This window comes from Elephantulus edwardii, unplaced genomic scaffold (genome assembly GCF_000299155.1).
Source record: "Elephantulus edwardii isolate Elephantulus edwardi_28Jun2011 unplaced genomic scaffold, EleEdw1.0 scaffold00453, whole genome shotgun sequence".
Lineage (NCBI taxonomy): Eukaryota > Metazoa > Chordata > Mammalia > Macroscelidea > Macroscelididae > Elephantulus > Elephantulus edwardii.
In genome coordinates, this window is record NW_006400203.1 from 132573 (window position 1) to 147076 (window position 14504).

General features: G+C 37.1%; 1 protein-coding gene across 1 annotated transcript in view; it reads right to left on the reverse strand.

Moving 5' to 3' along the window:
• Positions 1 to 212: 212 nt before the first annotated feature.
• Positions 213 to 14504, reverse strand: part of IWS1 (IWS1 homolog (S. cerevisiae)) — a 102002-nt gene continuing 87710 nt past the window's right edge. The window contains exons 13-14 of the mRNA XM_006902806.1: positions 2700 to 2808; positions 213 to 344 (exon numbers count right to left, since the gene is read on the reverse strand). Of these exons, the coding sequence (XP_006902868.1) occupies positions 213 to 344; positions 2700 to 2808 (241 nt within the window). The remainder of the gene's footprint in view (positions 345 to 2699; positions 2809 to 14504) is intronic.

Here is a 14504-nt window from a genome sequence, read left to right on the forward strand (position 1 = left end):
TTGTGTAAAGTTTATAGCTGTATGATCAGTATTCCTCTGAACAAAGTACACAACAATGTTTTTAATACAATTGAGAGAAACTGCTATGATAACATTTGATATAAGCAGAATCAACCATTTATAGATATACTAGAAAATTTTAAAATGTCATTTTCTTCCTCCAGAGTTTCTCATGAATTTCTTAAAGAGATGTGGGTCCATCCCAAGCATGGTTACAATGGCATTTTATTGCCCTCGATGCTGATTTTCACTGCATGTGCAGATCTGCTTTTTTTCCTGATATCAGTGAATTTTCTCATCTGTTTATCCAGTCGGCTGATACCTTTCTTGGAGGTGCCCTGAAACTAAGAATGAGGGGGAAAAAAATTAAAGAATGGTAGCTGAAACACATAAATTTAGCTTTGTCCTTCATTCTCTTACATGTAAAAGTTAGCCATCAGAAGAACTCCAAGTGTTAGAATCACTAAGGGCTTCAGAGTCCTCAGAACATAAGGCAAGCACATACAACATTCCTATATATATCACACTTTCGAAGTGAAGAGTCAACCTTCTGCCTGTGCCTTGTTTATAATTTTCGCTTTAAAAAAAAAAATAAAAACAACACACACACCACAACAAAACAAAAAACAAACAAATCCCAAACCCACATAGCTGACCCTCTAATGAGTTCTGGAGGTTGTGAATTGCATGGGAACCATTCTTCTCCCTCAGAGCCACTGGTGGATCCAACCCACCAGGGGTACACTCTTTTGATGAGCAGTATAATTTGTATAGACTAGCCACCAGACTTTGGGCCATGGAAATTTCCTTATTAGAAAGGATGAAAAATTAAGATGATGATACTCCCAATCCTTTTATATGGCATTCTGATGATTTGTTATCCCTTTTAAGACAGTGCTGCCAAAAAAGCCCAAGGGGCTTTTCAGCTAAATTAAAGTCACCCAAGAAAAATCTCAAGAATAATGAGAGGTTAGAAGATTAGTGAAGCAGGCCATTCAAGCTGGAGCTCTTCTGGAGTCTCAGACCTTAACTGAATGCCTGCTTTAACTTAGCAAATTCTACAACCCTTGGGTTTACTGCCCTGGTCTGCAGTCCTCACAGTACTGCTTTAAGAAGCAAGTAAGGGCAGGATGTCATAAACAGTCCTCAGAATAAATATCAATTAATACTATTATCATTATTATTTCTACTATGCTGCTTTTAATCAAAGGTAGACTCAGAGGAAAGGGGAAAAAAACCAAAAACCAAAAACAAAAAACCCACAACAAACCCAAACCAATAATGAGTAAAAATAAAAAGAAAATAAAGTTTCTTGATCCAACGAGCCTACTACTTCTTAAAAAGAGAATGTAGATTAGAAATACAGACTTTATCTAATTTACATTTCAGTATCTCTCCCTCCTTGCCCTTTACATTTAAAGGTTTGGTTATCAGGCTTTTTCTTTTATGTTTTGAAAAGATAAGCTGTCTTCCAAAGATGTGTCTCCCAAAAATGTGGCACCTTTTAAAAAATGTTGAAAGGTTTGCCAGATGTGATTATGTTAATTTTAAGAAAGGTGTTAAAAAGAGATGTGTATTTCTAATTCTTCTACCCAGAAGTTTTTACTGAGTCAGCTTTGAAATATAATTCACAAAAAGGTTAAAACAAAATGGCGCCTCGGTTGGTAATTGTGTAGTTTGTTTTTTTTCATCTAGGAACCTACAATGTTTTCTCCCCCACATCTGGATTTGGCCTCTATGTCAAATAGAAGGCCAAGCAAACAATAGGCAGAAAAAAAAAACCACCAACAGGTCATTCTTGTGTAAGATCGTTAATTGTAGATTTGAATTTCTAGAAATATCTAAATTCCAAATATTTTTCTATACCAATTTAAACTTTTTTATGAATACTCAAGAGTTAGCATAAAAATCTGCCAGATGAGAAAAAGCTATGCCACTATTACCCTAATCCATTTCCAAGTATGATTTTCCTTCAGGTAACCTATCCTAATTTTTGGTACTTGTACTCAGTCTGCATTAAGTACATATGTTTAATAACAACAGTAACAGTCATGGCATTTGATGGGAATGTTTATGATAGGTGCTGATGAATGATTTTGGATGATGATCAATGATAGGAGTCGTGGGTGGCAATGGCTGGTGATGGGAGTGTATGATGAGTATGTTTATGGTAAGTGATAGTAGAGTTGTAAGATTAAGTGGTAGATGGTGTTGACAGTTAATAGTGGGATTTAATGGGGTTGGATAGTCATAGCAGATTGTGGGAATGACTAGGATGGATGGTGATTAGCATGGTTACATGGTGATAGTGAGGTGGTGGTGGTAAGTGATAATGGGTATAGTGACAATGAGTGGGAAGTGGTGATGGTGACTGACAGGAGTGTTCAGAGTGGGTGATGGTTAATTAATGATGAGACTGGTGTGGAGGATTGTGATGATGGGTATGGTAAGATCCAGTTGGGTGTTCATAGCTGAGTTGTATGATGATTGTGATGAATTACAATGAATGTATGATGATTGTGATGAATTACAATGAATGATATGGAGAGTGGTGGTAGATGGTCAGAGTGATGGTGAAAATGAAAAAAGGAAATACTTACTAATTATGTGACACCATATACCATCACCACTCAATACCTACTCTCACCACCCTTACTAACCCACTATCACTGCCTTTGAAAAACTTCTACAAGTGTTACCTTACTTAACTTCTGTAATAATCCAATAAGGTAGGTAACTGTAATCATCATTTTACAGTTAAAGACCTTGAGAGTTAAATAAAGCACCATGCTTTTATTTAAATCACACCTAGAGAATTGAAATGAAAAATCAAGATGTAAGCTAAAGTTGTTTGACTCCACAGGCCAAATTTTGTGCTGTGACTCCTTTGTGTTATGACTAGCACTGACTCCTTAATGAACAAATGAACTTGTTAAAAAATTGTGGCATTATTTGATTAGTGGTTAGTGCTACATAATTTTTTTAATAAGCTTACTGCTTTTGAGTCATAACCCACTTATAACCGACCCTCCAGAGGTGATTCTGAGGCTGTAAATTGCAGTCTTTTGAAAGCCTGACCATCTTTCTCCCACCGAGTTACTAGTGGATTTAAAATACTGGAGAGGTAGATCCTTTGGGTTTCTAGTGCAACTCCCTGTGAACTCAAACTCAATTACAAAAGTCAAAACTAATGCACAGCTGACCTTTCAATGAATTTTTGGAGGCTGGAAATCACCTGCGAGGAGAATGCCCCTCATTCTCCTTCAAAACAGTGTGGTGGATTCTAACTGCCTACCCTTCGGTTGACAGTGCAACTTCTTACTCACTGGCTACCAGAGTTCCCTTCCATGGGGACTAGGAGTTTTGTTAAGACTCTCAAAATGAATATTTTGCTGTATCAAGATACTCACACAATGGAATACTATGCAGCAATGAAAAACAAGGAACTCATGACATATTATGCAAAGTGGATGAACCTAGAGGAAATTATGCTAAGTGAAATATCTCAGTCACAAAAGGATAAATATTGCATAGGGCCACTACTGTAAATCAGGACTGACATCAGGGTTGAGGGAAGACAGAGAAGGAGGGGAGGAATGATGAATAAGGCATTGAAACAGATGAGGGAGAGAACTATTTAAAAGGGATATATGATTGGGTATCACTGTCATGACAGGAGTCCATAATGAAGGCTGCACAATGGAGTGGACTTGGGGAGAGGGACTGCATAACAATGAAAAGTTTTTCTTTCACTTTTCAAGGAGAAGAGGGAATGGGGGAGAGGGAGTGGGCAAGGAGAAAAGTGAAACAATGAATGACTGGAAACCCTAAGTCTCTGTAAACTTTCACTAAAATTAATTTTTAAAAAAGATAATAGAATTGAAAATGTTAACTATCTTACTAATATTTCTTGTTATAATGTTTATCTTAAACACAAATGGAGTTTTAAAAGAACTTAATACTCTGTATATTTTATTTGTTTTTATTAGTTTATTAGGAAACCTTGGATTTTATTTAGCTCTGAGAATGATGAATTGGAGAAGATTCTATTTAAACTCTAGCTTGCCTAGATATGGATATGTCTGGATGTGATAAGTCCTTTCCTATCCAAAATTCTAAAAGGGAAATAAATTCATAGCTATCTATATGAAGAAAAAGTTACTCTGTGCAAAAGAAAAAAAAAGGTACATATGTTAACATGCTTAGATTGCTATCACCTGCCCCAACTCCCAACAGCCTTACTTCTCCTTGACCACTTCCTTAGAGCTTCTCTAAGAGTCTGATCTATTTTGCTTACCCAGCAGAGCAATCAGGACACATTTAAGTCAAGGCCTATCCATTCAGTTATGATCTATTTAGTTAGGACAGAAAGTTGACAGATGCTTAATTAGAAGCCTAAAAATAAAGTTATAGTCAATTGTCAAAGCTAATACCACAAATTTAATGATGTTCTTTATGATTCACTAATCATAATCACTAATAAAATGACTTAATATGTTAATTATTAAATAGTAAGTCATTATCAGGAGTGATAACCTAAAAACCACCATAGTGGAATCAATAAACAAATTATTATAAAGTCACAGCAAACTATTATGCTGCTGCTATTAGGTGCTGTCAAGTTGACTATGACGCACCGTGACTCTAGGAACAATAGATCGAAATTTGCTCTATCCTGGATGGTTTCCACAATCTCTGCCATGTTCATGCCACTGAAGTTACTTTATCAATTCATCTTGTTGAGGTCAGCTTTCACTGACCTTCTATCATTCCCAGTACGATGCCTCTAAGGAACACCCTGGGTGCACTTTCTCCAAGACAGATTTGCTTGTTTGTTCGGCAGTTCATGACATACAATATCCTTCACCAACAGCACAATTAGAAGGCATGAGTTCTTTACCCCTCCTTACTCATTGTTCAACTTTCAAATAAATATTATTCATAAAAATGATGCCTCTCTAAGTCAGTTTAATGTGGGGAAAATATTTTCAGAATTATATTCTATATAATTTCAATTATGTTTGCATAAATTTTTTCAAAAAGGCAAGCTATGTTCAAGTTCTTCTGTGAAATGGCAGTGCTAATAGGTGAATTATTCTCTGTAACATCAATTTTTTTCTACAATAAAAAAGAATTTGAAGAAATATATAAAACAAACAGTTAAGTTTTTAAGTGGCTACTTAGGGAAGAACACTTATTTCAAAAATTAAATAAATACACAGATATTTACTGGTATTTGACACAACAGTGTTTGGAAGAGCTCTCAGACTGATTCAGATTTGGAAGCAGGAGTGGCATCCACTTCCTAAACCAAATGCCTCCGGAAACTCTAAGCACTTGGAGAAATGACGATAGTTATGGTCATTTATTCATAATGTGAGTCGTACTCAACTCAATGTGAATCAACAACAACCTAGATATTTAAAGCAAAAACTATTTCATTGGAAAATCTTAAGTCTCCTGAATTTTGTTCTTAGACAGTAATTTCTTAGTGTCTATACAGTGTGAAAGCCCTGAGTGAATATATAAGAACTGTTACCATGGAAAAAACTGTCAGGTGGTTTAAAGACAGTAAGCAGAAGTGTATCATAGGAGGGACCACCAGTCTCACAACATACCTTATTTTTTCAACACAGTACAGAGGAAGAGAAACTCTAACCTGACTAGGCATCTCAATTCCAAACTTCTGCTGGGCGGGCAGATACATTGTCACAGGTCAGAAAATTTGATTTCTATTTTCCCTAGCATCATTGTCTGTGATGTCTATACACTTGTTTTCTAGTTTGCTCTCAGGTGTACTGCCTTTGTCAGTTCTGCTGCAGTGACTTGGGTGTGTGGAAGCTGTTCTATCAATACAAGCAGGGTCAACCATAGTTGACAGGATTCCATGGGGCTTCCAGACTAAGAAAGTCTAAAAAGCAGGTCTGGCCATTCACTTCTAAAGTAACAGGACTTTAAAAACTCAATGCATAACAGAGGAAGATTGCTGGATATAGAGTTAGTAAATGAGCCCTTCAGATGAGAATGCAAAACAAAATGAATAGTTTCAAACACTCATTAATAACTGGAACATGGAATGTATGGAGTATGAATCTAGAAAAAGTGGAAATTGTGAAAAATTAAATGGAATGCATAAAGAGCAACAAACTAAACATCAATAATCTGAGATGGGCCAGTACTGGCCATTTTGAATCAGATAACCATGATATGTCAATTTATGAATAATAAATTAAAAAGGAATGGTGTTGCATTCATCATCAAAAACAGCACTCTAACCTACAACCAGGAGAAGATAAAATAGATGAATGGGATCTTGTAAGAATCAAACCCCTATGCACATTCAAAAACTTCTCCAACAGGGTAAAAAGGGAAGCCACAGACTGGGAAAAGTATTTGGTAATGACATATCATATAAGGGACTTATATCCAGAATTTATAAAATACTTGACCACTACCACAAGATAAAGGTAAATAATCCAATCAAAAAATGGGCACAGGATATGAACAGACACTTCATCAAAGAAGACATTCAGATAGCTAACAAGCATATGAAGAAATTTTGAAAATCCTTAGCTCTAAGAGATATGCAAATGAAAACAACTATGAGATATCGTATCACCCAGTAAGAATAGCAAAATTTAACAGAACAGCAAGCAACAAATGCTGGCGAGGTTGTAGACAAACTAGAACCCTTATCCACTGTTGGTGGGAGTGTAAAATAGTGCAACCACTGTGGAAGGCGGTATGGTGCTGTCTCAAAAAGTTGTAAAAAGAAGTATCATTTGACCCAGCAATTCCACTACTAGGAATATACCCCAAAGAGACCATAACTGACACTTAAGCTGATAGATGCACACTCATGTTTATTGCAGCTTTGTTCACAAGCAAGGAGTTGGAAACAACCTAAGTGCCCATCAACAAACGAATGGACAGAGAAGCTGTGGTATATTCACACAATGGAATACTATGCTGCATTGAAAAACAAGGAATTCATGAAATATTATTCAAAATAGGTGACCCTGGAGGACATTATGATGAGTGAAATGTCTCAGTCACAAAAGGACAAATGCTGCACTGTGCCACTGTTGTAAAATGGGAGTGACATGGGGGCTGGGGGGAGACTGAGAAAGATGGGTTCAATAATGTATACTGCATTGAAACAGATGAGGGAGAAAACAGTTTAAAAGGTATATGTGATTAGGTACTTTTGTCATGACAGGACAGAGCGAAGGCCGCATAGTGGAGTGGACCTGGGGGAGGGTTTGTAAAACAAAGACTTTTTCTTTTACTTTTCCAAGAGAGTAGTGCATTACGGGGAAAGGGATGGGAGGGGAGAAATGTGCAACAATGAATGAATGGAAATCAAAGTCTCTGTAAATTTTACTGAAATTAATAATACATTTAAATTAAAAAACAATTTAAGTCAGAGTAAGGAAGGCAATGGATTTATAACCACTCATGCTAATAACACTCTATCATGGCATGGAGGAGGCATAGTGGAACTATATCCACATTTACAATAGTCTTCTTACCAAAACCATGTGTGGGAAATAGGAACCGCACTGGAACATGTATCTCTGGATTGGAAATGATCATATTAATATGAGGTAATAAAGGAGGTCCACTGTGGAAAGCTGGGCCACTTCAGGAGACAGTGTCACAGACGAGAGCCAAAGATGGGCAAGGGAGTAGAGAGGAAGCTCCCACTCACCTGCTTTCAGTGTGGACCTGAAGGACACCTGGCCAAGGGCAGTCCACATCAGGTCCTCATGGCTGACAGGACTGACAGGCCCCAGCTCCCAGCTGGAAACAAAGGAGGACGCTTCAACAATTCAGATCCTCCCAGAAGAGCCGTGGGTGAGCATTAACATTACTGGTAAGTAGATTCATTTTCTCCCGGACACAAGAGCCTACTATTTGGTCCTAAAAGCCTTCTGAGGTCCCAACTCTTCTCACTATTTCTTAGTTGTTGGAACTGGCAGAAAAACTCATACGCAGTTCCTTCCTTCACCTCTGCCTTGCATGTGGACTTCTGAGCTGTAAAACAACCCAGTGGTAGATGGAATTTGGTCCAGGACTTAAGAACAATAAATGACATAGCTGAGCCTCTACATCTTGTGGTTCCTAACCTTTATACTATAATAGACAAAGTGCTAGTCAATAAGCCTTTTATTTTAAGAACTACCTTCCCCCTGTAACTTGATTTGTGCCACTGCTAGAACCTCTACTTGGAATATTATTGCTTTTAATTTTTGACTCATGTACTTGTTAAATTTATATCTTCTAGGCTGCAAAAGATCCATGATGCATCTTCAAGGATATGAACACGTATGGCTAAGCACAACTGATGACAGTGCATCTAAATTCCAAAATCAGTCTCTGGTACAATAGTCTACATGTTTCCTATTGCCAAAGGGGCCCTTTAGAGTAGTGAGAGATCTTCACCCTGAAACCTACAACGTTCCTTTTCAGCAGGAAGTAGCTAAGAGAATACGCTGTCCACTTTTCCTTATGAATCAGGGTGAAAGCTCTCTCAGGGAGGAGTGATAGGGAATAGCAAAGGACACACTGACAAAGGAGATCAATCAGAACTGGTTTTGACAAGCACTGTGGCAATGGGACAATTAAAACGGACTTTCAGGGAATATTCAACCTGAATCCTTGTGATCATATGGAGATTTTTGAACGTATTTCTTTGAGTTTACTGTGTGTCATTTATTTGTTTGTGTATAAAGGATACTCATCTAGATGATAACATAATTATGATAAAAGCAGAAGGGGGGAAATAGGGGAAGCCAATACTAAATATTTGTAACAAACTGAATGTTATTTATTTTTTTTAAAAAAAGCTGAATATGGAAATTCCATGTGAACTAGCTATTCCATTGTTAGGAATTTGATCTGAAAAAAAATAAAGCTGAGACATAAATGGGTATACAAAAAAAAAACACCAAAACACACCACTCTAATCAAAGCAACTATGAGATATACTTTCACTCCAGTAAGAATAGCAAAATTTAACAGAACAGCAAACAACAAATGCTGGTGAAGCTGTGGAGAAACTGGAACCATTATTCACTGTGGGGGAGTGTAAAATGGTGCAACCACTATGGACGACAGTATGGCGCTTTCTCAAAATGTTGCAAATAGTAATACCATTTGACCCAGCAATTCACTACTAGGAATATACCCCAAAGAAACCATAACCAGCACCCAAGCAGACATAGGCACACCCATGTTTATTGCGGCTTTGTTCACAATAGCAAAGAGTTGGAAACAACCCTAAGTGCCCACCAACAAATGAATGGATAGAGAAGCTGTGGTATATTCACATAATTGAATACTTCGCTGCACTAAAATACAAGGAACTCATGCAATATTATTCAAAATGGGTGACTATGGAGGACATTATGTTGAAGGAAACAATTCAGTCACAAAAGGACAAATACTGCATAATGCCACTGTTGTAAAACGAGACTGACATTGGGGTTGGAGGGAAGACTGAGAAAAATGAGATAAATTATGTATATTACATTGAAACAGATGAGGGAAAGAACTGTTTAAAAGGGATATATGATTAGGTATTATTGTCGTGATAGGAGCCCAGAATGAAGGCTGCATAGTGGAGTGGACTTGGGGGAAGGGACTGTATAACTGAAAGAATTTTTCTTTTACTCTTCAAAGAGAACTGGGGGGAGGGTGGGCAGGGAGAAAAGTGAAACAATGAATGAATGGAAATCCAAAGTCTCTGCAAATTTTTATTAAAATTAATAATAAAATAATAAACCCCAAAAAACCCAACACTCTAACATTTATCCTAAAGTAGAATGCAGTGAGTGATAGGAGAACACACATACATGGATGATCTGTTAATAAAACTATATTATTCAAGTAAAAATAAAATGGGAAATAAAAAATAAAAAATGAAGAAATTGAAGATTTCTTCCATCTTTGAAACTGATCAAACATGCACTCAACATGCATTAACAATAACTGATAACTGACATTCAAAAGTTGGAAACAAAGAGGAGCACTGGAAAACACTGATGTAGGGACAAAAAGGACAGAATTTTGTACAATCAATGATTTATTCATTATAATACCTTTCTTAAAAAAACATGGACCTCAACCACAATTGAACGGATTGAGAAATTATGGTACATTCTCATGATGGAATACTATGCAACATGCAGAAGCAATGATTTTGCATACCACTACCTAACTTGGGAGGAAATGGACAGCATTACGCTAAGTGAACTAACTCAGTCCTATATGAACAAATACTATATAAGACCGTTATTGTAGAAACAGAAAGATAACTAGTAAAATGCTTATGAGTGTCCAGGGCAGGGAGGAGGAGAGCAGAGGGGTGAGGTTGGCTGGGGGGTGGGAGGGATCGGTAAAGGAAATGGGAAAGATCCAGTGTGAAAATCAATGTATATGAACTTTCTAAGTAAAACAGGATAAAGTAAGAATTTTATTAAGAAAATAAACAAAACAAAACCAAAAAACATGGACGTGACCTGATGGACTACAAAGAAATCAGACTGACTGCATCTGTGGAAAAAGAGTCTATGAAGCAGCTCAGTATCAGCAGTCAAAGTAAGGCCAAGGAAGAGACCATCAATTACGTTTATGTAAATTAAAATTGAAGGTGAAGAAAATATGTCCACAAGAACTAAAATACCACCTTGAATCTATCCCATCTGAATTTAACAATCACCTCAAGAATAGACTTGACCCCAGCAACAATAACAAAGTTCAACAAGGTAGCAAACAATAAATGCTGGCAAGGTTGTCGAGAGACTGGAATTCTTATTCCTTGCTGGTGGGAAAGTAAAGTGGTACAACTACTACAAAAGACGGTGTCAAGCTTTTTCAAAAAGTTGGAAACAGAAATAACATTTGACTCAGCAATGTTACTGAGAATATACCCTAAAGAAACTAGAGCCACAGCTCAAACAGATGTATGCACACTCATGTCTATTGCTGTGTTATTACAATGCATAACAGTAAAGAGATGGAAGCAACCCAAGTGCCCATCACAAAACAAATGGTTAGGAAAACTACAGTACATTCACATAATAGAATATTATCAACACTGAAAAACAATTAAATAGTAAAACATTACATAACATGGGGGAGCCTTGAGGACATTATGCTAAGTGAAATATCCAAGTCACAAAAGGACAAATACTGTTTAACACCACTGTTATACAATAGGGCAAAAGGGAATGGGGAAAGAGTGGACAGAAAATGAACACTGTATTAGAACATATGAAGGAAAGAACTGTCTAAAAGGAATATATGATTATACATGCATGAGAAGAATCTGGAACAAGGGGTGCATTGCGAACGCAGTTGAGGTTGAGGGGGGAAAGTTGCAACCATGACTATAAAAAAAAAAAATTAACATACATTGGCTCAATAAAACTCTGGGGGGTGGGGGAAGAATAGATCTGGTGCACTGAACATTAGACTACACTGACTAAAACCAGATGAGTTGTGTTATGACAACAAAGACATCATCCATGAAGAAAGCAAATGAGCATTATGAAGACAAGGAAGAAAAGAGCAAAGTAAAAGATGTTAGAAACGATTCTGAAAATTGCACTAGAAAATAAAGAAGTCAAAACAAAGGAAAGAAATGCTAAATTAAAAGAGCTGAATAGAAGATTCCAATGGGCAGTCTGAGAAGACAAAGAAAATTATTATAATGAAATGTGCAAACAACTGGAGTTAGGAAAATCAACACCACTTGTTATTTCTCAAGGTAACTAACATGGCAACAATTCAGAAAGTAGCATATGACCAAGAAGCAATAATAATGAAGTCCAAGCTGCACTGAAGGTATCAGAAAAGAGAGAGATAGAGCAAGAGACAGAGAACAGTAACAACAACAACAACAACAAAAAACCCTTCAAGAATTGATGGGATACTGAGATATTTCAACAAGCAGATGCTGCCCTTAATACATGCTCACTGGGCTATGTCAAGAAAATTCAGAAGACAGCTACATGGCCAAATGACTGGAAGTGTTATTTGTTCCTATTCCTAACAAAACCTGATCCAACAGAACATGAAAATTATCAAACAATAACTAGGGAGGATAAAAGGAGAACTGATGCCTTTGAGCTGTCGAGTTGGAGAAGAGTATTGGATATATCATGGACTGCTAAGAGAATGAACAGGCTCATCCTGGAAAGGGTTAAACCAGGCTGTTCCTTGGAGGCAAAGATTCTGAAGCTTTGTCTGACAAAATCTGGACATGTTGCAAGACCAATCCTTGTAGAAGGATGTTATGCTTGGGAGGGTGGAGGGACAGCACAGGAGAGGAAGATCCTCTATGAGGTGGACTGATTCAGTGACTGGAGTAATGGGGTAGGTGTATAGGAGATAGTGAGATTGGCACAGGATAGAGCAGGGTCAGGGCTATTGTACACAGGGTTGCTATAAGTCGCAGGTGACTCGATGGCACATAACAACATCATTAATATCATATGCAAGTAAAATCTTGCTGAAGATTAAACACACACAGCCACCGAAAACTGCAAGAAATGTCAAGAGGTCATGACATCCAGCTATCACTGCTGATGACAGACAGTTCTTAGCTCTAAGTAGAGAATATCAGAAACATATTTGTGTTTTATTGACTATGCAAAGGTTTTTGTGAGGCTCATAACACATTACAGACGTATTTAGAAGAATGGGAATTTCATAACACTTACTTGTACTCATACAAAACCTATACATAAACCAAGAAGCAGCTATATGAACAGAAGAACAAGGGAGAACTATATGGTTTAAAATCAGAAAAGGTGTGTTTCAGAATTATATCCTCTCTATTCCTATTCAATCTGTATGTTGAGTAACTAATTCAAAAAAGCTGGACTCTATGAAAAAGAATGTGGCATCAGAAGTGGAGAAGACTCAACAACGTACATTATACAGATAACATAATCTTAACTACAGAAAGTAAGGAAGACCTGAGCACCTACTGGAAAAGATCAAAGACCATAGCTTTCACTATGGATTTAACATCAAGAAAGCAAAAATCTTCATCACTGGACCAATAGGCAGTATCATGATAGATGGAAAAAAGACTGTCAATGACTTCATTTTGCTTGGATCCACAATCAACAATCATGGCAGTAGCAGTCAAAAATCAAGACTTGTTGCACTGGGGAAATCTGCTTTTAGACCTCTCAAAAGTTGTCAAGACTACGGCTATTAGTTTAAAGACTAATGGGTACTTGCTCCAAGCCAACGTATTTTCCATTGCTTCTTATGCATCTGAAAATTGGACATAGAATAAGGATGACAGAAGAAGAAATGATGGTATCTGCCCCTTCCCACTTTAATTTCATATTAGTTTGCATATTAGGAATGTTACTTAATTATGATGCTGGCAAGATGTACTGAATATGCCATGGATAGCCAAACAAATCCATCTTAGAGGAAGTACAAAGTGTCCCTTAGAACATGGGAAATTTTGTTTCCTAGATTTTGGGTATGTTATCAGGAGATGCCAGTCCTTGTAAAAAGACATCATGATGGGAAAGGTCAACTAAAGAGAGAATGTCTCTCAATGAGATACAATAACACAGTAACTTTAAAAATGGTTTGGTCAATAATGATCTGGATTGTGATGATGGGGTACATAGGGCAAGGTTTCGACCTACTGTTCATAAGGTACCTATGAGTCATGTTTGACTCAATGATACCCAACCATTGCACAACAACAGGACAGAGTAAGGTCTAGACACACAGCAGCACAGTGATTTTGGAGAGTGCTAGGAATGAAAAAAAACTCAACTCTCCATAAACTTCCCTCAAGTTGTTTACCTCTCTACTCTAATAAGAGATGGGGTCAACTCTTCTCCATGTACACAGAGAGTTAGATTGGAAGCCCTAATGCCAGCAGAGAGGCACAGTACACCTCAGGATCCAAGGCACACTTTCAATGCAGATTGGCCACTAAGATTTTGTATATCATTTTCAAGATCACAATGAAGCTCTCATTTCTCAAAAATAATGCCTTGGGAAAGAAAAGTATTTTGAAACAAGAATAGACAAGAGATAATAGGTAAGAGGCAGGAACAGAGAGGTTAAAGAAGTAGAGAAGATTGAAAAAGAAATGATGGGGAGATATAATAGCAAGAGGCCAATGAACATGGATATGGGTAAAAACTAGAAAAAAGGAAGAAATTAAAAAGGAGGAAGTTCATGGTAATAAACTGATAGTCTACTACAAGAACATTGCTGATCTTTGAAAATTACTTAATAAAAAAACACCACCTGATTGCTACTAAGTAGATTCTGATCCACAGTAACTCCTCATTGGGTTTCAGATGCTGTAAATCTTAATGGGAAGAGATCATCCATCTTTCTCCTGTGGAGCCACTGAATTCAAAACACCAGAGGTGCGGCCGTTAGCAGTGTAACATGCTACTGACTATACAACCAGAATTACTTATTCACTCAACATCGTTGTTGTTGTTGTT